This window comes from Miniopterus natalensis, chromosome 4 (assembly GCF_054644295.1).
Source record: "Miniopterus natalensis isolate mMinNat1 chromosome 4, mMinNat1.hap1, whole genome shotgun sequence".
NCBI classification, from domain to species: domain Eukaryota; kingdom Metazoa; phylum Chordata; class Mammalia; order Chiroptera; family Miniopteridae; genus Miniopterus; species Miniopterus natalensis.
Window position 1 is genome coordinate 93,597,313 of NC_142084.1, and position 21,835 is coordinate 93,619,147.

At 51.4% G+C, this 21,835-nt stretch overlaps 1 protein-coding gene across 9 annotated transcripts in view; it reads left to right on the plus strand.

The window, feature by feature from the left end:
* KCNIP1 (potassium voltage-gated channel interacting protein 1) overlaps positions 1–5,336 on the plus strand; it is a 239,921-nt gene extending 234,585 nt beyond the window's left edge. For 8 of the 9 annotated variants that reach the window (XM_087816106.1, XM_087816108.1, XM_016217082.2 and 5 more), the window contains 4 exons: positions 383–490; positions 1,956–2,060; positions 2,953–3,015; positions 5,065–5,336. In XM_087816106.1, the coding sequence (XP_087672232.1) occupies positions 383–490; positions 1,956–2,060; positions 2,953–3,015; positions 5,065–5,112 (324 nt within the window). In that variant the 3' untranslated portion in view covers positions 5,113–5,336. Of the gene's footprint in view, positions 1–382; positions 495–1,902; positions 2,061–2,952; positions 3,016–5,064 lie in introns of all 9 variants that reach the window. The other variant, XM_087816109.1, reaches the window with a different exon arrangement.
* The last annotated feature ends 16,499 nt before the right edge of the window (positions 5,337–21,835 follow it).

The following is a 21,835-nucleotide window of genomic DNA, read 5'->3' on the forward strand; positions in this document are numbered from 1 at the left end:
GGTCAAACAGTAAAGGAGGGATTAGAACTCACGTAGGATGTTCCCAGAGCCCACGCTCTTAGCCACTAGGCTGTGCCTCCATTTGTACCATAACTGCGGCCACAGGATGAGGCAGCCACAGGGAGGCTGGGTTCACCTGTGTCTGGAGGTGTCAGCACACACAGAGCTCCTTTCCTCCTCCAGGGGGCACCCCCCGAAAAAGTGGGGCAGGTGGGGAATGCAAGGGGGCCTTCTTCACTGAGCTTGGCCGTGTCCTTCGGGAGACAGAGGGCGTGGGAGACGTTGCTTTTTGTGTAAAAGCATTCACAGAGTCGGACCCAAGGACAGCCTCGCCCTCCCGATGGCTCGGGGGTAATGTCACTTGTGCCTCTTTGCTTCTCAGGACTTCGTAACCGCTCTGTCGATTCTCCTGAGAGGCACCGTGCATGAGAAACTGCGGTGGACGTTTAATCTGTATGACATCAATAAAGATGGGTACATCAACAAAGAGGTGAGTGTGCTGAGGCCAGGGCCGCGAGGGGGCCGCAGGAAGGCCTCTAACCGCATAGGAAACAGCCCCAGTCACATGAGGACAGTGTCCGAATGAGGAGTCCGCCTGGGGCTACCAGAGCTGGTGCCCATGAAAGGGACAGCTCACCTTTGACCTCCCATCGCCCTACCCCACCTTTCCCAGGCTCTGCGGAAGGCTAAACAGAACCACGCGCTCTCACTGGGTCCCCCGCATTCAGTGCGCATTTCGAAGTGGGGAGAAGAGGTTTATTTCAGTAGAGTTACTCTTCCCAGGGCAACATGCATGTTGACAGGTTACCAGCCACAAGTGAAAGGCAAACGTCGGAGGAGTTTGCAGTTATCACCTCGAAGAGGAAAGGGAGATGCGGGACCAAGAGGCGGTGACCGTGGGATCATGTGGGCCACGGCCTCCTTGGCCTGCTAGTGACCCCGCAGAAGGGCAGGGCAGGGCGCAGCCGCCTCCACAGGAACCATCGCAGATGATTTCCAAATCTCCACTGCTTGACACGTTTAGAGCCTCGGAGTCGGGGTGGTGTGTAGCCAGTGAAATGCCCGCAGAGCCAGTGAAATGCCCGCAGGTCCATCCCGAAACTCGCGTTGGTGTCGACTGTGTCCCGGCATCTCGGTTGCAGCTGGACTTTGCACCCGTAACGTCCCACTTTCTGAGCGCCACTCCTCACCTCGCCCTGCAAGGTTCCGTCCAGTTCTTTCATTCGGTCTCCTATTTGCCCAACACGTACTTGAGGGCTTATTAGGTATCCCAGGTACTTATTAGGTGTCCCAGGTGAACACTGAAAATGCAAAAACCCTACTATCCCCTAGTAGCAGATGTGTTACATGAATTCCAGTGAATACATATAGTGGAAATACAAGTGCCATTTGACACCATGCAAGAGTAATAAGGCGGAAAACTTCGTATGATGCATTGCATTTGAAAAGTCACTTTATAAAGCAGCATGTATGATATCATACAGGGTAGCTCAGCTTTAGTCAGATGTCCACCTTCGTTGCAGTCAACTGTGGTAAATGTCTCTCGTGGCCATGGGGACAGGTCACCTGGTACTAATACAGCCACCCAGGCTCACCCACTCAAAGGAACTAATAGAGTGGGGAAAGGGTCTTCCAAAAATGGAGAGTGGGCTGATCAACACATAAACATGCTCACCCCAACCCCAACACAACCCCTCACTGAGGGTAACGCTCAAGAAAAGGTAACCTACCCAAGAGTTCCCGAAGGCAACGAGAACTTTCCACTGTCCTCTCTCTAGGAGGAGGCTCCCAGAATAGAGCCCCTCCAGCCTGCTCTCTAACTCCCTCTCATCAGCTGAAGAAGGTCCTTGTGATCAATTTTCATCCATAAGGGGAACAAGGAGCCCCAAACCATCACCTAAGAAGAGTTTGACCTCATGGTTTCCATACCCTGTGCTTCCATGTCCCCTGACCAGGAGATGATGGACATCGTCAAGGCCATCTATGACATGATGGGGAAGTACACATATCCTGTGCTCAAAGAAGACACTCCCAGGCAGCACGTGGACGTCTTCTTCCAGGTAAGTGTCCACACCGGTGCGTGAGCTTCAAGCTCAACTTAGGTCAGTCAACCTGCCAGCATCTGAGCAGTGGTCGGTGTCTGAGCCTGTCCTGCACATTGTAGGAAACAGAAAAGATTTACAAATGTCTTGTTCTCCGGGGATAGATGACCTCATTGACCAGATGAGTATACACTACAGAGAAAACAGGGAATTAGACGTGGTACAGTACAGACTCTAAGAACCATAAAAACCCTTGGGGGACCCTAGTCCACAGAGAAGACGTCATTAAGCACATTTGTGTAGGTGGTAAGCATTGGGGTCTAGAAAGTAAAGGAAATAAGCTTGGAAACTATGGTGGGATGGGTTGTGAGATCTTGACATGCAAGACTTCGTCTTTGTCTGGTTGAGTGGGTGGCCTTTGCTGATCCATGAGTAGAAGAGAGGCAAGGGCATAGCGGTGTTTTAGTAAAAATGAACCCAGCAGTAGAGTATCCAAGAACGCCGGAGCTCATGCTAGTAGAATCCCCTCAATTTGCAGATGGGAAACACAGAGGCTCAGAGAGGCTTAGAGACTCGCTCAAGGTCACACAGTAGGTGACAGAGACAGAAGTAGAAACTCTCGTGTCCAGTGTCCTTTCTGCCAGATGAACAGGCTAGCAGCATCTCGGGAGATGCCTGAGGGTGTCAGCAGGATGATACCGTGACGAAGTAATGAGAGTCTGGAGCGTGTCGTAATTTCAAGGATGCTCGTGGGGGTCAGAGTGCTGTAACCAGGGCCCGGTGGAGTTGTCTGGCCAGTGAGAGACCCCCCCCCCCCCCCGCATTCTCGGGGCAGCGTTGGTTAATAAAAGGCAAGTTCTGGAATGCGGATCACCGGGTTTTTTAAAGTGCTTCTTCTCATGTCTTTCAGAAAATGGACAAAAATAAAGACGGGATTGTGACTTTAGACGAATTTCTCGAATCCTGTCAGGAGGTGAGGCGAGATCCCAGGGCACAATGTTTCTGAACCTGGGCAAGGGAAGCTGGGGCTCGGTGACCTGCAGAAGAGAAAATGAGCCTCGGGTCAGAGCCACTGCTACCACCAGCAGCAACTCAGAATTCCAACAGTCGCCGCCCCCCGGCCCTGGAATGATCAGTGGTTGGTCTCGGCCCAGCGGGCGAGCCAGACGGCCTGAGCAGGGCTGGGGGATGCGAAAGCCCAGAGGGGTCTCTGTGAAGCTGCAGGCTTCCCACATGGGCAACACCATCACTTTGTAACCTGCCTCTCGCTTGATGACCCGCTCCCCAGGTGACAGGGGAGTAGCTGCAGGGAAAAAATCTAAAGCTGAGATTTTCAAACTACAGTGTGCTTGAGAACTGCCTGGCGTGATTCTAGAAATGTACTTTTCCAGGCCTCAATCCCAGAGACTCCAGGTCTGGGGTGGGGTCTAGAAATCTTCATTTTTAACACACATACCCTGAGAACCCATATACCAACCACTAGGCAGTAATACCTCCCTGTTCTAGAAACTTTTAAAAGATTTTACATACCCAGCGTCAACTTTTGTCTTTATCAATTTTCTCTATTATAGGTCTGCTTTTGATTTCATTAATTTGGGCTCCGAATTATTTTCTTCCCTCTGCTTTTTCATTTTAATTCTATTTTCCAGGTTTTCTTCTAGTTTTTTGAGATGGAGATTTCAATCACTGATTTTCAACCCTTCTTTGCTAATATATGCGTTTAAAGAGAGAAGTTTTCTTCTGAGTACTGCTTTAGCTGAGTACTGTTCAGATCCCCCCAATTTTTTTAAAAAATATATCTTTATTGATTTCAGAGAGAGGAAAGGAGAGGGAGAGATAGAAACATCAATGATGAGAGAGTCATTGATCGAGCCCGCAACCCAGGCATGTGCCCTGACCGGGAATCAAATCCTGATCGCCTGGATCCTAGGTTGATGCTCAACTGCTGAGCCACGCCTGGCTGGGCCCCCCAATTTTTTTATTAATGTTTTTATTGATTTTTGGAGAGAGAGGGAGAGGGAGGGAGAGAGAGAGAGAGAAACATCGATGTGAGAGTGAAACATCGATCAGCTGCCTCCTGCTTGCCCTCTACCAGGGATCGAGCCTGAAACCTGGGCATGTGCCCTGACCGGGAATTGAACCAGCAACCTTTTGGTGCCCGGGACGATACCCAACCAAATGAGCCCCACTGGCCAGGGCTAGATCCTCCAAATTTTGATGTCATATTTTCATTATATTTTAATTCAAAGTATTTTCTTCTCTGACCCATGAAATACAACTTATCAAAACTAACAAAAAGGAAATTGAAAATGTGAATAGCACTATGTCTGTTAAAGAAATTGAGTTAGTAATTTAAAACTTTCCCACAGAGAAAATGGCAGGCTCAGGTGCCTTCACTGGTAAATTCTTCCAAACATTTAAGGAAAAAATGAATCTAATTTTATACAAACTCAAAGAATAGAGAAAGAAGGAAAACTTCTCAACTTGATTTATGAGGCTCTCAAAACCCTAATATCAAAACTTGACAAATGTCATTACAAGATTTTTTTTAAAAAATTCAGGCTAATATATTCCTTCTGGATCTAGATGGAAAAAATCAAATCCAGCAATATGTAAAAAGCATAGTGCTTCATGAACAAATGGGCCTTGTTACAGAAATGCTAGGTGGGTTTAAGGTTCAAGAATTAATCAGTGTAATTCATGACATAACAGAATAAAAAAGAAAAAACCGTGATCATCTCAGTAGATGTTGAAAAATCATTTCATAAAATGCAATTGCCCAGAGCTTCTTAAAAGCAGCAGTACTCGCTGTGTCACCAAATAATTGGTTCCTTCCAAATTCCTTAAGGCCAGAGGAGGTGCTTCTGGCCTCGAGTGGCTGGGTCCCAGCCCTCAGGGTCACCCCATTTCTCACGCCCTTGCAGAGGCCTTTTGCACAGGAAGCCCATGCTGGGGGTTTGCCCTCCAGTTACAGGAAAGGGCCTCATGAATTCGAACCATTCTCTCCTCCCCTCCTTCCCAGGATGACAACATCATGAGGTCCCTCCAGCTGTTCCAAAACGTCATGTAACTACGGACACGGCCATCCGGCTCTCAGAGACCTTGTGCTAAACCACCGACTAACCACCTTGACCTGCCCTCCTGATTTGCACTCCGACACTGGGACAGGACCGCCGTCCCCGCTTCGGAGCATTCTCTGCGGAAGACTGTGGAGCGGGCATCGTGTGGCCCGGCTCTGACCGCCAGCTGTCCCTCCTCCCTCCTCCAGAGAGAGACCAGACGGAACGGGAAGCATGCTCCTCTCCCGCTGCTGCCCCCGAAGCCCCTCTGCCCGAGCTTAGCCGGTCGTGCTCACGTGTCTGCTTGTGCGCACCCCCCCCCCCCCCCCCCCCCCCGCTTCCGAGCGCAGCAGACCTCGACGCATCTGGAAGCAAGATGACCTGAGCCAAACGCACTCCATCCTCTGATGGCCTCCCGACCAGCGTGCCTGTTTCCCTGCCTCCGGTGGGAAGATGAGCGTTATGTGGAACCAGACGAATCTACTGTGACTAGATTGGGAGAGCCAGCGCCTAACCGGGGTAGGGTAGGTCTGAATCACTAAGCACGGCATTGTCTGATGACCCAGCTGCCCACGTTCTTTGTTTCCAGAAGCAAGGACCAATAATTCTCTCTCACTAGCGCCTATGCTGGTGGTACCAATCCCTTAACGGCCCAGGAAGGGAGCCAGCGTCCTGTGGTCCATGTCTCCACTCCATCTCTTGCTAGAGCCCAGCACTGCATGTCCCTCCCGGAAAGCCCAGAATGCCTGCAAATTGCTGTAATTTTATACCATCTTCTAATCAATAAACAGAATTATTTCTTACACTCCCGATCGTCACTTCTTCCACTAGTCTTTTGGGCAGGCGGGTTGAGTTGTGTAAAAGGAAAGCTAGTCTGTCCATTTGGCATCCAGTTCTGGGTACTTACTATGCCCCAAGCAAAAGCCCGATTCAGATGCAGATGCCTGGACCACACGCAAACGCAGCGTGAGGAAGCTCTACACAACACCTCCCTTCCCGCAAGGGTGCCATTCCCAGGACCCCCTCCTGCGGGAAGCCTGGGACTCAGGTGGTGAGTTCGAGGACACAGATAGAGAGGCAGCCTGCAGAGGGATGTGGAGTCCAGGGCTTGATCAAGTGGCCGCAGCCTCTAAGTGGCAAATGGCCGCCAATGTTGAACTCTCTGGGCCTCGGTCTCCCCATTTGACATTACATTAAAAAGGTGAAGAGCCAAAAGTGGCAATCTTAGAAGGAAAGCAATCTGTAGAACCTCTCTTATGTGCCAGGTGTTGCACAAGGGGCTTTATAGACATTCTCTTATTTCATGCTCACTGTAGAACATTCTGGAAGGTGAGGACACTGAAGCTCAGAGAGATAAGGGGACCAGCCTCGGGTAGCACACAGCTCCACAGAGAGATTAAACTCTTCCAGCTCTACCCTAGAGCCTTCCTCCTAGGGAAACTGGGGGAGCCTGCAAAATGGCATTCCTCTGTCGTCAGCTCAGAGGGGCACAGGCATTCTTTGAATCCAAATAGCAGATGAGGAAACAGATGCAGAGAAGGGGAAGCCTCAGGTACCGGAGAAGGCCACCACATCTCCTGCATGCAGGAAATACTCCCAACCTGATTGCTGTTGACGGCGGCCTCTCCTGGTTGGAAACTGCAGGGGCCGCAGCCCTGCTTCTCTCTTTGCACTTCCCGAGGGCAGCCATGTGGTCATCTAAGGCTGCTGGACACGTGGCTGGCCTCCAGCGAGGCACACACTTAGGCCCCAGCAGAGGACCTGTACTTGGGACCCTTTCCATGTGGGGTCTGAACCTCCATCATGAGGCTGTCCGAGGTCCAGGCCGAGGTTCTCCCCCCTGGCTGCCCATCACCATCACCTGGGGACCTGAAAAGTGCCAGCACCTGGGCCCCACCCCAGGCCAATTGAGGTAGACCCTCTGCGGGTGGGGCCTGCCCATCAGGATGCTTTAGAAGCTGCCCAGGTGATTGTAAAGTGCATCCAGAGGTAAGATGGGGAAGTGACCACACCCAGTGCTGAGAATGAAGCGGGTAATCTGAGCCATTCCCCCTCCCCCACTCCGACCCCTATCCCCACCATTAAAAAATTGGGTCTGCGGTCCCTAGGCACAGCATCATCAGCTTTCACACCTTCACACCTTTCACGGGCTGCCTGCCGCTCTGGGACCCCCCCCCCACCACCACCACCAGGTACTTTACATTAACAAGTCTCATCAGCTAACCCTCCCTGGTCTATTTTCTGGCCAGTTCGTTCCCAGCCAAGTTTCTCCAGCTACATCACATCCCTCTCTGCCCCACCCCAGGAAGCCTGCCAACTCCAGTCCCCCACCCCCCGCTCTTGTCCCAAAGCCCACTCAAGGCCCCTTGTCCACACTGATGGAAGCTAGAAATAGAAACCCCAGTCCTGATCCACCTCTCCCTCCCCTGAACCACATTCAGGTGGTGTTTTCTGCATGGGAAGATCTGAAGTGGGGCAAAGATTTTTGTGGCCGGAGGTTGGGAGCTAAGAGTAACCATCTGAGCCCCCCAGTGCCTGCCCAGTCCAAGGGGCCACAGCCCTTCAATGATATTGCTGACATGGAACAAGGTAAATGCTTGGGGAGATATGGAGAAAGACGGGCTATGGTGGTAACTGATGGGAGACGAAGGGTTAACACGGATGCGGCAGGTGTGCCTCTGAAGCACCCCAGTGCCCAAGCTGGGTGACTGAGGCACCAGGCTGCTCCGGCTGGGTGTGAGCGGGGCTGCTGCTCGCCACTGAGCCGCTAGATGGCGCAGGCGCCCCGCCCAATACGCCGCGAGCCCTGCCGCCCAAGACTCCAGACCACTCCCGGAGCCCACGGGTGGGCAGCGGCCCCAAGCCCCGGAGGGCGCGCCTTGTGCTCCTAACCGCAGGGCCAGGGCTGGCTTCGGGCCACCTGTGCACGCACAAGCCCGCCACTTCCAACAGCCCGGTGCCTCGTGTCTGCTCTCCTACCTCTGCCTTGAAATGCTGAATCACCTGTGAATGGGGACCCCCACGTTTTCACGTTTGCACTGGGTCCTGCAAATTATGCAACAGGTCCCAGCCAGAGCTTCCCCCGTCAAGACCAGCTCACAGCGACTCATTCATCCCAGTGAGGTGAGGATACGGTCCCATTTTATAGACCAAGACACTGAGGCTCAGAGAGGTGATGAGACCTGACTGAGATCACAGGCTGATTACTGATGGCACAGGCTGGTTGCTGATAGAGCCCGCTGGAAGTGCAGGGTCCTTCCTGCCCACATGGGAAACTGTCCACGCAGTCGCTGACCTGCAAAGGCCCAGATGAAGGTCCTCTGCCCACTGCCCAGCAGGCAGCCTCCTTCAGGCCCACCTGGTGCTCACAGGCTAGGATGGGGTTAGGATAATGGGGCCCCAGGAGCAAAGCTGTTCCCAGAGTCTTCATTTCTTCTGGGGACTGAAAAATCCTGAGCAGCCTGGAGGAAGAGGCAGCCAGCCCAGCCCAAGTTGTTAATCCTGGCTTCTGCTTCCTGGACAGACAGCCAGCCAGCCACAGACCTGGGCCACCCGAAGGACATGCAGGTCAGTGGGGTGTGCAGAATGGGAGGGAGGAAAGGGTCTGGCTTCCCACGGAGTGAGACAGCCCAGAGCTGGAATCCTGGATCCCCCACCCCTCCACCCTGCCCCCTTTCCAGCTCCATGTCCCTCAGCGGTGGGCCCCTCCGAAGCCTTGCTTTCATCAAAACTCAACGGGGCAATTCTCAGGGTGGCTGCAAGGATTAAATACTTCAAGTGCCTGGCGAGTTACAGGTACTCAGTAAATATGCCTTTATTTACTTTTGGTTTTTGTCACAAAGACAGCTGGGTTATCCTCTCTGGTATCTCCCCCTTAGGGAATGGGGTGGGAGGCAGAGGGGTGGAGGGTGGAGGGTGGAGGGCAGGAAAACTGTGAGAAATGTGGTCCAACAGGCCGGGCCAGCCACCCAGGGCAGCCAATGCCATTGGGCCTGGAGAGAGGTCTGCACTGTACAGAGGCTGCAGGAAAGCTAGGGGTAGAGGCCAGGCCACAGCAGGCGGGAAACAGCACAGCGATGACACTCATACTGCCCCCTGGTGGCCCCCTACCCTGGGCTGGTCTCAGCCTCTTCTGGGCCTTCACATCCCTCGATTCTTTTCCCAGCTCCCCCGGAAAAGCCAGCAGGGAACCAGCCCATCAGCCCGCTTTACAAATGAGTGACTTGCCCAAGGTCAAGAGGGTGATGCAAGGACTTGACCCAATCTTCTAATGTTTGACTCAGGGTTCACCCCAGTACTGCAGAGTCAGGGCCCCCATGGGAGGAAGGGGCAGAAAAGGCGGAAAGGCCCTCTTTGTTTCTCCATCTGCCAGACCCACAAAACTAGGAGTGGGCGATGGGTTGGGGACTGGGGAACAGAGAACAAAAGATTCCCCTGATTTCACACCCTGTGCTCTCCTCCCAGTTCAGGCTGAGCCAGGATGAAAGGTTGTACCAGAGCCTCTGAAATCGGGCAGGCTTGGGCTGCAACCCCACTGCTGCCAAGCACTTGCTGTGTGACCTCAGGTAAGTGACGCCACCTCTCTGAGCTTGTTTCCTCGTTTATAAAGCAGGGATGATACTACTGACAAGATCGGAATAGTGTGGGGGAAAGTGAGTGGGGTTTGCGGTCAGTTGGGTTTGGGTTCAGATTCCAGCTCTTCGCCTCCATAAGCCTCAGTTTCCTCATCTGAAGAGTGGGATGTTAAAACCTCCTGCCTAAACTATTGTACAGATTAAGTGAGATAATAGCTAGAGAGGTCAATAATGTTAATCTCCCGAGAGAGGAGACCGGATGGGGGGGGAGTCTGCTGCATGTTACTACAGAGGCCACCCCAGCACCAGCCTGGCGCCTACCCCAGTCTCCAGAGCCCCAGGCAAATCTCGTGCCCCCAGAGCATTCCTGCCGTCAGCAAGCAGCCTTTCTTAGGATAAGAGGTGACATTCAGAGAGATGTTAACCAGACAACATTGACAATGGAAAGACTGTGAACTGTTCGAAACTGGGATCATAGAGACAGAAACCTCCCATCCCGGAATCTCAGAACTTTGGAAATGCTCAGCCTGACACCAGAGCAGTAAGTGAGGCGAGGCCAGGACAGCAGCTATGAGTTGCTGAGATGAGCACCGATCTGTCACACTTCTGGGCTCCGTGCATTCACTTTTCTTCCCTGGGCCAAAGCAGTGACAAGTGTGTGCCCTGGGGTCAGCAGCCTGGGTTCACAGCCACTCACTATGTTCCTGTGCCTGAGTGACCTCACCTGTAATGTGGGGCCACTAATAACACCTGTCACAGCGTTAAATGTTCAGTTTAAGGCTGAGCGATTAACTCAGGTAAAGCCCTTAGAAAAGTGCCTGGCACACAGTAAGCACTGGTTATAAAAAGTAGAGTAATGATTGTAACAATTACTATCTCTATATAATAGCAATTACTATCGTTGCTGTTGATGCTGCTCCGTTGTGCTCTATGAAAAGGCTCCACATGGTAAAAGTAATAAAATCTCACCTACTCAGCAAGGCCTGCAAGGCCCCTCCTGGCCTGCTCCCCACCTCTGCCCCTCCCCCTGCCAGCAGGAGTCTCTTTCCAGGGATCTCTATCCAGCTCCCCTTGTGGCATTTCCTGCATCCATGGAATCACACACACTGTCCCTCTTCCTAGAATGTTCTTTCCACCAAGTCCATGGGTAAACCTCAGCCCACCCTTCAAGACCCCATAGAATTGTAGCCACTTCTGAGAAGCCTTCGGGACCTCAAGTGAGGCTGACCTCTGACCTCTGACCTCCCCTTCCTTGTACACCAGAGCACCTGCTATGTCCACATCACCCAGGATCGAAAGCTCCCTAAGGGGAGACCCACGTCACACCTACCTGCACCTCACACGGCACCTGCCCACGGGAGGCATGTGGGAATTCCTTCCAAATGAACACGTCCCTCGCCACCAGCATCACTGAAGTTTTAAGGACATGGAGAAGGGCACTTACCTTGGACATTACTACACAGTTGACCGGAACAGCCAGTACCCAGCACCTTTTCTTCCCCAGGTTGACCACTGGGCCTCCTGCCTTCCCTAGAGCCAGGCTGCCCACCAGCTGTGGGCAAATTGAGATTGGAACGTGTCAAGTGCCTGGTGCGGTGGCAAGCACCCATAGGTGCTCAGTAAATACTAGTTCCTGATCTCATTCATACAACAGAAAAAGGAACAGAAAAAAAAAAGTCCAAAAACAGGTGGTGGTGGTCTCAGTAGAGCTATCTTCTAGAACTCTCCAGAGAGTCTGAGAAACAGCTCCCAGGCTGTCCCCATCATTCTGATCCACAGCTTCAGGTTGGAGCTGACCCGCTTGGAGCACAAGGCTTGGTTATAAATTGAGCCCTCCTTCCCTTCCCCCTGATCTGATCTCTGCCTAGTGCTCTGCCTCCATGTAGGGGGTGGGGTGTCAAAACCCAGCTTTCTGAAAGATTGCCAGGAGCCCCATAAAGAACTAAGCATGGGACCTGGGGTCATGACCAGCAGAAAGTGGGCACCCTTCTGGGTGGTTTCAGAGACCTGCTTCCTCCTGTTCCCATGCGCATAAACCGAAGCCTGACAGCATCCTGACCACATGATCCGCCAGGCTGTGCCAGCCAGTGAGTGGCATGGAGGGGCTATTAGTCCAGCCCATTCCTAAAGGACACCTGGTCCTTCTATGGAGAGACTTCAGCTGGAGACTCTCCGCCTGGCCAAGGGTTCCTCCGGCCTGCACTGCTTGTGTCTGAGGCTCTTCCCGCCCGTTCTCTCCTGCCCTCTCTCCTTTTTCCAGCAGACACTTGGCCCTGTACATCTCTGCCACATCTAATGCCATCTTGGCCTCTGCTTCTCGAAAGACCTCAACTAGCACAAAAAGCAGTAACAGCACCTGCTTCATAGGGTTGCTGTGAGGGGCTAATGCCTTACCCCACGTAGGCAGCTCACAGAGTGTCGGCTCTCGCCATCGCCATCGCCATCGCCATCGCCATCACCGCGGACACCTACTGGCTGATTTGTCAGCAGGGAGCGGAGACTTCTGTGGTGCTTCCTCCCAGAAACTCCCTCCAAGGGGAGCTGGTCAGAGAAGCATCCCTGAAAAGGCGGGGACAGTCCCAGGGCTCTCCCAGAGATGCAGGCCTTGAGCAAATCCCTTCATTCTTCTAGGATAATCAATGCTAAGTGGAAGGGTCAAAGGCTAAAACAACTACTGCAATAAACTTACATTTACTGCCCAACTCCTGGACACTTCACTTGCCTTCTCTCATTTAAGCCTCACAACAGCTCGAAGAGGTGAAGACTCTGAGGCGAGCGGTTTGCCCAAGTTCGCCCAGCCACGTGTGGCAGAGCTGGCTGGGCCCAGGTGGGCTCTGCCTTCACGCCTGCTCTGCTAGGAACGAACAGGGTGCTTCCCCGGATCCATCTGCTCGGACAGCCAGGTGTCTCCTGTGCCCACCTCCCCCTTCATTCCCACTAGCCCTGACCAGGCACTGTAGGGCCACTGTCCTGGCCCCAAGGAGCAGGCTTGCCCATGGGCTCAGGTTGCGGTTAGAAATTCCTTCAAGGAAGGCTCAGTGTGAGGGAGGCAGATAGACGGACATCTGTGGGGTCACGTTCACAGACAGGCAGCTCATTGCCAGGAGGAGGCCACATGCCTCACCTTTCAGCTCATCTGCAGAGTCAGACACAGCCAGATGCAGTCACAATTGTGTCCCAAAGGCCCTCAGGGGGTGGCGGAGGCCCCTCATGCCAGCTGCTAGAGGCAGCCCATCTGTACCCGCCCTTTCTGCCGGATGCCTAACCCCTCTAAGGGCCCTCGGGCCAAGGGATGCCACACCCTGGTGAGAGAGATTCTCAGGCAAGGATCAGTCAGGCTCTTAGAGGAACCACGTCTGCTACCCAGGGTGACCAGGTGACAAGCGCTGGGAAGGTGGAAGGTCAACATTCCCCAGAGGGAGAGACCATGAACCTCTTGAGTTTTAGGAAGTAACAAAAGAACACACTCAAACACCTACCGTACATGCCAAGCAAGCAAAGGGGCTCCCCGAGTCCCAGTGGCTTGGGCAAAGGCCCAGAATGTGGCCCCCCAAGGCTGAAGGAGGAGGCGCAGATGGCTGTGGGTGTGCAGCTCCCTGACCTGGCTTCTCACGGTTCCCAGGAGACCAACAAAGGCTCACACAGCTGCCTCTCACCTGGGGCCATTCACGAAGTCACTCAGCCCCCCAGACAGCCTGGGGTGCTGGCAGCTGACAAGAGACTTTCACCCAAAGACAGGTCTGTGTTTCCCTGGAGAAAAAGCAACCTGAGTCAGCTGACTCCCTTCATGGCGGACTCACCAGAATGAACAAAGCTGTTAAGTTCACATCCTGCTGTGCTCGAAGCTGCCCTGGCCCCTTAGCTAGAGAGAGCCTCCCCCTGGTCCTCCTGGCTGGCTGCCCCTCCATGTCAATACCTGGGACCCTTCCTCCACCAAAAATACCTCCCCTTCCTTCTCATTCAGAAGGATCCCTCCTCCCCCTCCTCTGCCCTGCTCTACACCCTGGGTACACTAACAGGGGCATGCTCTGCTCCTAGAGGCCTTTCTAAGCCAAGTCCAAGAGTCACATGAGTCACTGGGCTTCCTCCTCTGCCTGGGGAGCTCAGTACAGAACCTATCACATCCATCGCCTACCAGCTTGTGACCTTGGACAAGGTACAAACTTCTCTGAGCTACAGTTTCCTCATCTGTAAAATGGGACTAGCAATACTCAGATCAAAAGTTTGTTATGAATATACAAAAAAGGCAAAGCCATAGAGGCAGAAAGCAGATTGGTTGTTGCCAGGACTTGGGGGACTGGGAATGAGAAGTGGCTGTCTCATCATGGGTCTAGGGTTTCTTTTGGGGGGATGAAAATGTTCTGGAACTAGATAGTGGTGTTGGGGGCACAACCTTATGAATGAACTTAATGCCACTGAATTACACACTTTTAAGTAGGTGTTGCAATGGTAAATTTTATGTTAGGTGTATTTTACCATAATAAAAAAGACAAAGGTTATCATGAGATTAAATGAAAGGAAAGTTGTAGAATTATTGATCACGGTTCCTGGTACAATGCAGAACCTCAGCAGACTCTAATTTCCTTCCTTCTTTTGGACCATCACATTGAATTGTACACAACACGCTCCCCCATGCCTACCTAGGCAGGTTGCCTTTCTCTTTAGACATCTGCTCTGAGATGCTAATAAGATGAAGCCACATGTTTTCCATGAGCCAAAGCCTTTACAATTGGTCAGTAAGAGAGAGCATCAGATTCTTCCTGCTGGTGACTTTGTTTACCTGTTTCACTAGCCTGGCTGTACCCCAGGATTGAATCCTGCTGGGGGAGGGTAAAGGACTGCTTTGATATGAAGGCCGAGGACTTCCCTCAGTTTCTCCTTCTCACTGTTTCCACAAAAGCTTTCACCCTGTAAAACTAAAACTGATCATTGTTGGGAAGTAGTTTTCCAAGAGTCCCTCGTGTTTCTTCATATCTTGTTATCAGGGACACTGCCTTGGTTATAGACTGTCTTTTCAATAACGCTTGTATAGCGAATGGCCTCAGGAGACAGAGATCGTCTCCTTCCAAAGCAAAGGGCACGTAGGCTTACTCTCTACTACAAAAGATTCGGGTTCCCTAAACTCAGGTTTCCTCTCCTGTAATGCATTCCACAGGCTACGCAGGCAACAGTTGGCCCTCTGAGGAAATTAGAGGTTTGTACAAAAAGTATAGCACATAGCAAGGCTCAGTTAGTATTTCTAATCATTATTATTTGCCTTTCTTTACTACAAGGCTCTAATCTTCTTAAAGGTAGTCGGCATGCTTTATCTTTGTACTTCACAGGCCAGATATATTTGCTGAATGAATGGATGAGTGAATGAATGAGTGAGTGGAGGGATGAAGGGGAGTTTCTCATCTGTCAGCCTGGCCATCTTACTCAACTCTACTCCTCTCATTCCTATGATTTTCCTAACTCCTGACACCATATCCAATATTTCACCCACTTACCCTGCCAGCTACTTGCCTGGCTAAACCCATCTGATGCAGACAATGAGATACGAATACTATGTCTTTGGGCCGTGGATTTTAATGTTGGGGGATCCTGGATCTTTGCCCAGGTCTGAACATCTCTCAGACCAGCTCTGCCTGCCCTCCCAGCTTTGTCTAATCCTCAACTCCATTCCCATCTTCATGACCTAGTGGTGACCTGTAGTTCTGTTGTGCACAAGACATAGGTCCAGGGCACCGAGCCACACATTGCTGGTCACCACAGAACCTGCAAACGGGATGTTTGTTTTTCAGATTCATTCCTGTGAGGCTGAAAGGCGATACATAGCAGGTGCTCTGTTAATATTTACTTAGTGAATGAATGAGTCTCCTTGAAATTAAGTCAGTTGCCTCCTCCTTATTTTGTTTAGGACAGCCTCCTGAGCACTAGGACTCAAAAACATAACCAAAAATAGAAGAACCTGAAAGGCCACTCTGGACAATGCTTTTGGCTCAGCGTCCACATGGCAAATACAATCTTCGGAATGAAGAGTGCCTATCGCCGCCATAACCTGACACTAGAACCCTTGTGGACAGCCTCACCACACACTACACACCATGTCTCAGATAATCACAAAAGTGTCCCTGCTCCATGTGCACTTGCACGCGCAAACCTCCCTCACCTTCTGTGCAGCACTGAAAAAGCTTAGCCAGTTGGCCTCTTGCCAAGGGAAGCTGGCAGTGACTAGCTACTTAATATAAAGGCTTTGGGGCCTATTTGTCACTGCTGAGAGAAAGGGACGTTCACGAGCAAACAAGGGCAAACTCTGCGACTCAGGGGTCCCAGATTCTTCAGTCACGGGAACGTTTTATCCTAAGTTGCATCCGTTTCCCCTCACCTCAGTTCAACTGGGGAAAACTAGTCTTTTTTTTTAAGAGTAGTATTTAACTGGATATTTTGCACCATCACATGCCTAATAGTCAAATGATGCACTTGTTTGTTTGTTTCTATCTCCCTTCACTCCAAAAGCGATCTGTGTCCATCTGTAAGAATTTATACAATAAGGCAGAAAGGCTCTAGAAAAATACAGGCAGTATCTGTGGAAGCAAAACAAAACCAGGACTGTTTCTAAACCACAAAACTGACTATATATTTGGCCCAAAGACATTGCCATTCAAAGGAGCTCAGAGACGTTGCTCGGTGGCCTCTTGAGTTGGGCTCACCTGTGCCACAGTCTTTCCAGATGTTTTTGCAGCTGCTTTGCATGGAAGTCGGCTAGGGCATTGCAAGCACAGGTTAGCTCTTCCTAATGAGAAGATTCCATTTTCTTAAGTCATCAAAAACCTGGCTGTGACAACCTAAAACACGTAAAATTATTTGACAAAACACAGAATCTCTGCTTTCTAGGCAGGCCATGTTCCACAGCATCTTATCGGGAGTAGAGACCAATAGCACACAAAAACTTGGTCTTTTTAGCAGAGAGAGAATCAGACACTCATTTGGCGCCGGCTTACTTTTGATACTTAGATTCACTTAATTAAATTCATTCTTATTCAGCTCGATCACATGTAGAATTTCCTTTCTCAAGATTCATTTTCATAACCTGTTTCTGGCTTTCTTTGTCCCTTTTAGTTTGTCTCTTGTTCTCTTGCCCATTCAGAAATAACAGGGACAAGTTCCTTTCCTTTCCGGCTGGGACCGCAGGTCGGCGGAGCATCTGGTCTGGGGGGCTTTCCTGGGAGAGCCGGTGCCCGCAGAGCCCCGGGCGGGGGGCGTCCAAAGGCTCCGCTTGCACGATTTGTACCCCACCCAGGTGAACGGGCACGTGAGGCAGCAGCTGACTGGGAACCCTGAGCCCTGGGTTCCAGCTCGTACTGGTGGTGTCACTCAGTAGAGTGTGACTCTGGCCACGGCTTCCTCTACAGAATGAAGGTAAAGGAACAAGCCGCTCTTCTTCACAGTGTGACACTGTGGCTCAAACAAGCCGAGGCCCCGGCACGCTCAAGGCTTGGGAACCTTCGAAGCGCTGTGTCAATGTGCAGCATTATTATACTTATGAGCATCCCATGTGCGTGGCAATCACTCTGGCCTTTGTTTTTCTGGGACACTAGGAAGGGGTGTAGCCATATGGCTTAGGAGGTGGACACCAAATGGGGAACCTGCGAGCGGCTTGTCTGCACAGCTGAACATCCTGCAATGCCACTGACCTCAGGCATCCTGAGACTAGAGGTCACACTTGGGAACTGGATGGCCTGGATGGTACAGAGGGTGCTGGGGGTGCTGGAGCCAAGCGCAAGGCTGCTGAGATCACTGGAGAGGACCCTGGCTTCCCTGGAAACTCCCCGCTCTGGGTGTTTCTTCAGTTGATCTGAAAGAAATCTAAGAGGCTGGCACTAAAGTGAAGCCTTGTTTGAAGCTGGGGATAAGACTCCGTCTTATACCTACTTTGTTAACTTGAGGTCTGGCTTGCCCTGCCCCCAGGTACGATCGGCCTATTCATATATGAATGCCAACATGGAACCAATACAAACCATGCAATGAAAGCACTAACAACCTGATTGGGAAGATTAAATACAGGTGAATGCTAGATACATACATACATACATACATTAATGGTAGAGCTAGAGACGAGTATGAGGGATTAATGATAGGTGATAGATACTTGGCTAGATGGGAGATTGGATTGATAAGTACAAACATGAGAAGATACTAACATCAGGATAAAAAGCAATTTATTGAGCATCTACAGTGTTCCAGGTGCAATATGCCAGTTAGTTTCAGATATGCTTTCACACCTGTCATCCTGAATTCTTGCATTACCTCTGAGAAATCATCACCCTCATTTGTCAGATAAGGAAACTGAGGTCCTGAGAGGTTAAATAACTTGCCCGAAGCCACCCAGCCAGCCGGCCCTTGTTCTTTCATCTAAGTCTCACTGGTCCTGAGTCAGAAGGACACCACCCCCCCCCCCCCCCCCCCCCGCTCCTACCTCCAGCTCTGAACTGTATTTGTTCCTTATGAGCCTTTGTTTTATGTAAGAACATCTTGGAAATTCCGAGAAAAACCTCAAACCACTTTCCATTCACTGAGAACCTGAAACGGCTCCTTAGCCTGTCCTGCTGCAGTGCCTTCCAGGCGCCCAGGTGAAGGTGACCCCACCCACCTTGCCTGGAAGATGAGTCTCAGGGAGCCTACTGCCCACCAGCCAGCCGGCACAGAAATGTTTGCGAGGCTGGCCGGGCTCCAGGGCACACTGAAGAAACTGGTTTGAAGCCAGAGGCATCTCCGGGGTATTATCTATGAGGCCCACCCCTCCTCCTACCTCCTTTTACTTTCTGCAGCTCCATTGTCTCCCTCCATTTCTCTCCCTGTCTTTCCACTTTCCCACCCCCAAGACCAGTGGGGGAAAAGGGGTCCGGGCAGGAGCTTGGCTGTGATGTCAGGAGGGTAGGAGGCGCCTGTGTGCACCTTGCCACAGCCTCAGCTCTCTCCGGGGTCCCTCACTGGTCTCTCACTGGGCTTCCTCCCCAGCTCCCAGCTCTGGCTGGGTGCAAAGCCAAGCCTGCAGGAATTCCTGTGCCTTCCCATGGGGCTGGAGCCAACAGTGAGTTCCGGGGCCACTGGCAGCGGTGACAGGAGGATTAGTGTTTAACGAGCAAGGTGGAAGCAGGCCTGTTAAGAGGTTTGACTGGCCATGGAGGAAGGATGCTACTAGAAGGACTTTTCAGAGAATTAAAGAATCCTCTGTGGGAGGAGGGGTGGGCAAGGAGGAGAGATCTGGAAATCTACCAAAGTCTCTCCCACCTCGTCCTGGGTTGGCTACTCAGCCTCTACCCTTCACTCTCTTGGCCCCCGCGGCTCTTTTTGAAACTTCCCAGCCTGGAAAGCACATGTTCCCTGGATCTGCAAGTCTCCTTTTATATAGATGAGGCTTTCTGTTGATCCCCAAATGCTCTTACAACACACAACCAGGGATCAAAATTTCAGAAATGGTCAAGTTCTATCTTACAGATGCGAAGCTGAGGACAGAAAGGTGAATGGACTTGCCCAAGATCATATATAGTGCTGATGCCCATTCCATTATATCAGGATGGAGCTGCGCCCTCCAGATTCAGCCACCCTGAGACTCATCTTCCAGGCAGGGCGGGTGGGGTCATGCACTCCATTTGACCTTCGTGGGTCTTTGATCTCAAGTTTTTTTCTGTGGTCTGGGAACATAGCTGAGACACAGCTCAGAATCAACCCCCTGGCAGCCAGCAGTCATAACAGGAGCTGGGCAATTCCCACAGACACCCAGGACTCAGAGCTCCACCCAGGGAAGGGGCTGCAGGAGGCCCCGCCCAGCGGCCTGCAGGCCTGTCCCCCAGGGAGAGAGCCACTCTATCAGAGAGCGGCTGTGTGCTGGCACCCGGGAGGCCAGGGCTGAGGATGGGGAGCACCTCGGGGGCCCAGAAGACCACAGCCTGCCTTACAGCCCAGCCTGAAGGCCCAGAGGACCTGCCCTAACAGCCTCGCAGCTGCCTGGTAAGGGCTGGGCCCGCCTGGTGCTTGGAGGGAGGAGAGGGAAGGAGATCCCAACACAAACCCTGCTGGGACTGAGGGGCTGGGATGGGGCCTGGAATTTGCTGAGCACCTACCTCGTATCAGGTCTCCCCACTGTCTGAAGAACTACTGATTACTATCCCATTTCACAGTGGGGAAAATCAAACCTCAAGGAGAAGTGATAGGGTCTCAGAGCAGTGGCAGAGCCTAGATTCGAGCTCCTTGCCTGACCCCTGAGCCACAGGTGCGTCCCCCTCTGTGCTGCCCGCCAGGGCGCGCACCGCACAGGTGGCTTCCCTGACTTTCTCGAGGAGGACCCATGGTGGCACGGCCTCCCCTTCCCTAACCTCACTTGGGCTCCGCTCCTGCTTCCCAGCAAGGCTTCTGTCCCTGCCAGAGCAACTGATGACACGGGACAGGGCCTGAATAGAAAGAAGTGTGGGGTTCACAGTACTTATGTGAAGGAGATTCTGGGAACGGGAATGGAAACCCACACACATTGGAATTACCTTTGCTTCTCAGAGCCAAGCCAAAGAAAGGTGCCATCCGCGACCTAGGTGACTCTGGGGTCCTGTGTCTGACCCTATCCTTTCTGAGGTGATGCCAAACTAAGTGTCCTCAAAGTGACACTGAAGGCAGCTCAACCCTGGGTGGCAGCAGGCAGGGATGCTACAGAGAGCCTGGCTTTGGGTCCTCAGACGTCCCCATGGAAGACACAAAAGGGAGAGGAGAGTGAAAAGCAATGTGTACTGAGTACTTTCTCTCCCCATTTGTCAGATGGGAACCCCGAGGCTCTGAGAGGTAAAATGCCGCAGGTGTGTCTGAATCCAAAGCTCTGCTCTGGCGATGCCTCATGCGTAGGAGGAGCTCCTTAAGCCTTTGGACAATTGAATGGAGGGATGGGGGGCATGGGAGTCACCCCATGGACCCTCTTAAACTCAATGCTGGGACGGGGGATGGACAGGGATCGGGGAAATGGAGTGAAGGAAGGTTTGAATATGGTCATTGATGGATTTGATAATGTTTGTCTGTAGCTGGTATTTTTGATGAGCGAGAAGGAAAGGGCTGGGGTAGAGAAAAGCGATGGAGTGAGGACTTATGGAGCTTACCTGTGTGGTTTTGTAACTAACAATTTTGAAAAGAACTCAGTATTCATAAATAGGACATATGCTTTATGAACGTTGGTACTTTGAGCTTATGGAACACCTTGCAGCCGTTGCAAAGAGAGGCAGACCTCTGGGTGCTGACATGGGGCTGTGTCTCCAGCCCTGGGAAGGAGCCCATATCACGGTGCACTGGCTAAAAGTGCTGGGGTCAGCTTGCCAGGATTCAGTTCTGCCCCTCACCTCCTGTGCAACCCTGGGACTGTTTGTTACCCTCTCTGAGCCTCAGCTTTTTCATTTGAAAATGAAGAGAATGGTAGTAACTGCTTCAAAGATTCGTTGTGAGGATTCAAGAGGTTCTTAGCACAGTGCAAGCATGCAGTAAAGTGTTTTTAAATGTTTGCTGTTGTTATTAAGTGAAAAAAGTAAATAGCAAAAAATGCATGGTATCACCCCACTTTTACTTTTTAATTTTTTCTTCATGCAAAGATATGGTGTCCCAAAAAATGTATACCCTCTTTAACAACTGATAGCTCAATTTTGAAAATAAAAGGTATTTTAATAAACACTGCCTTTATAATTATTCAAAGTGTGTGTATACATTTTTTGGGACACCCTATATATAAATATACACGTGTATGCATAGGTAAAACAACTGTTAACTGTAACGTTATCTTGGAGGTGTGAGACCAGAGAGAAGTGAGGAAGCGACTTACATTTTCTTTAATAGACTTTAATTTTTAGAGAAGTTTTAGGTTCACAGCAATATTGAGCCCCAACAAGCCCAGCCTTCCTCACTATCATTTGTTAAACCAATGAACATACATCGAGACTTACACTTTTAACTTTACACACCTCTATCTGGTTTTTATTTCTTCAATGAGCATGTATCTTCTGTAAGTAAAATTATCTGAGTTAATTAATGGCTGAGTCACACCCTGAGCCCCAGAATGGCTGGATTCTAGGAAGTGACCTGGGTCACAGAGGTAACCCCAAGGAGGGAAGGTCCACCCTGGGAATGGCCTGCCCGGGAATGGGCCTGAGCC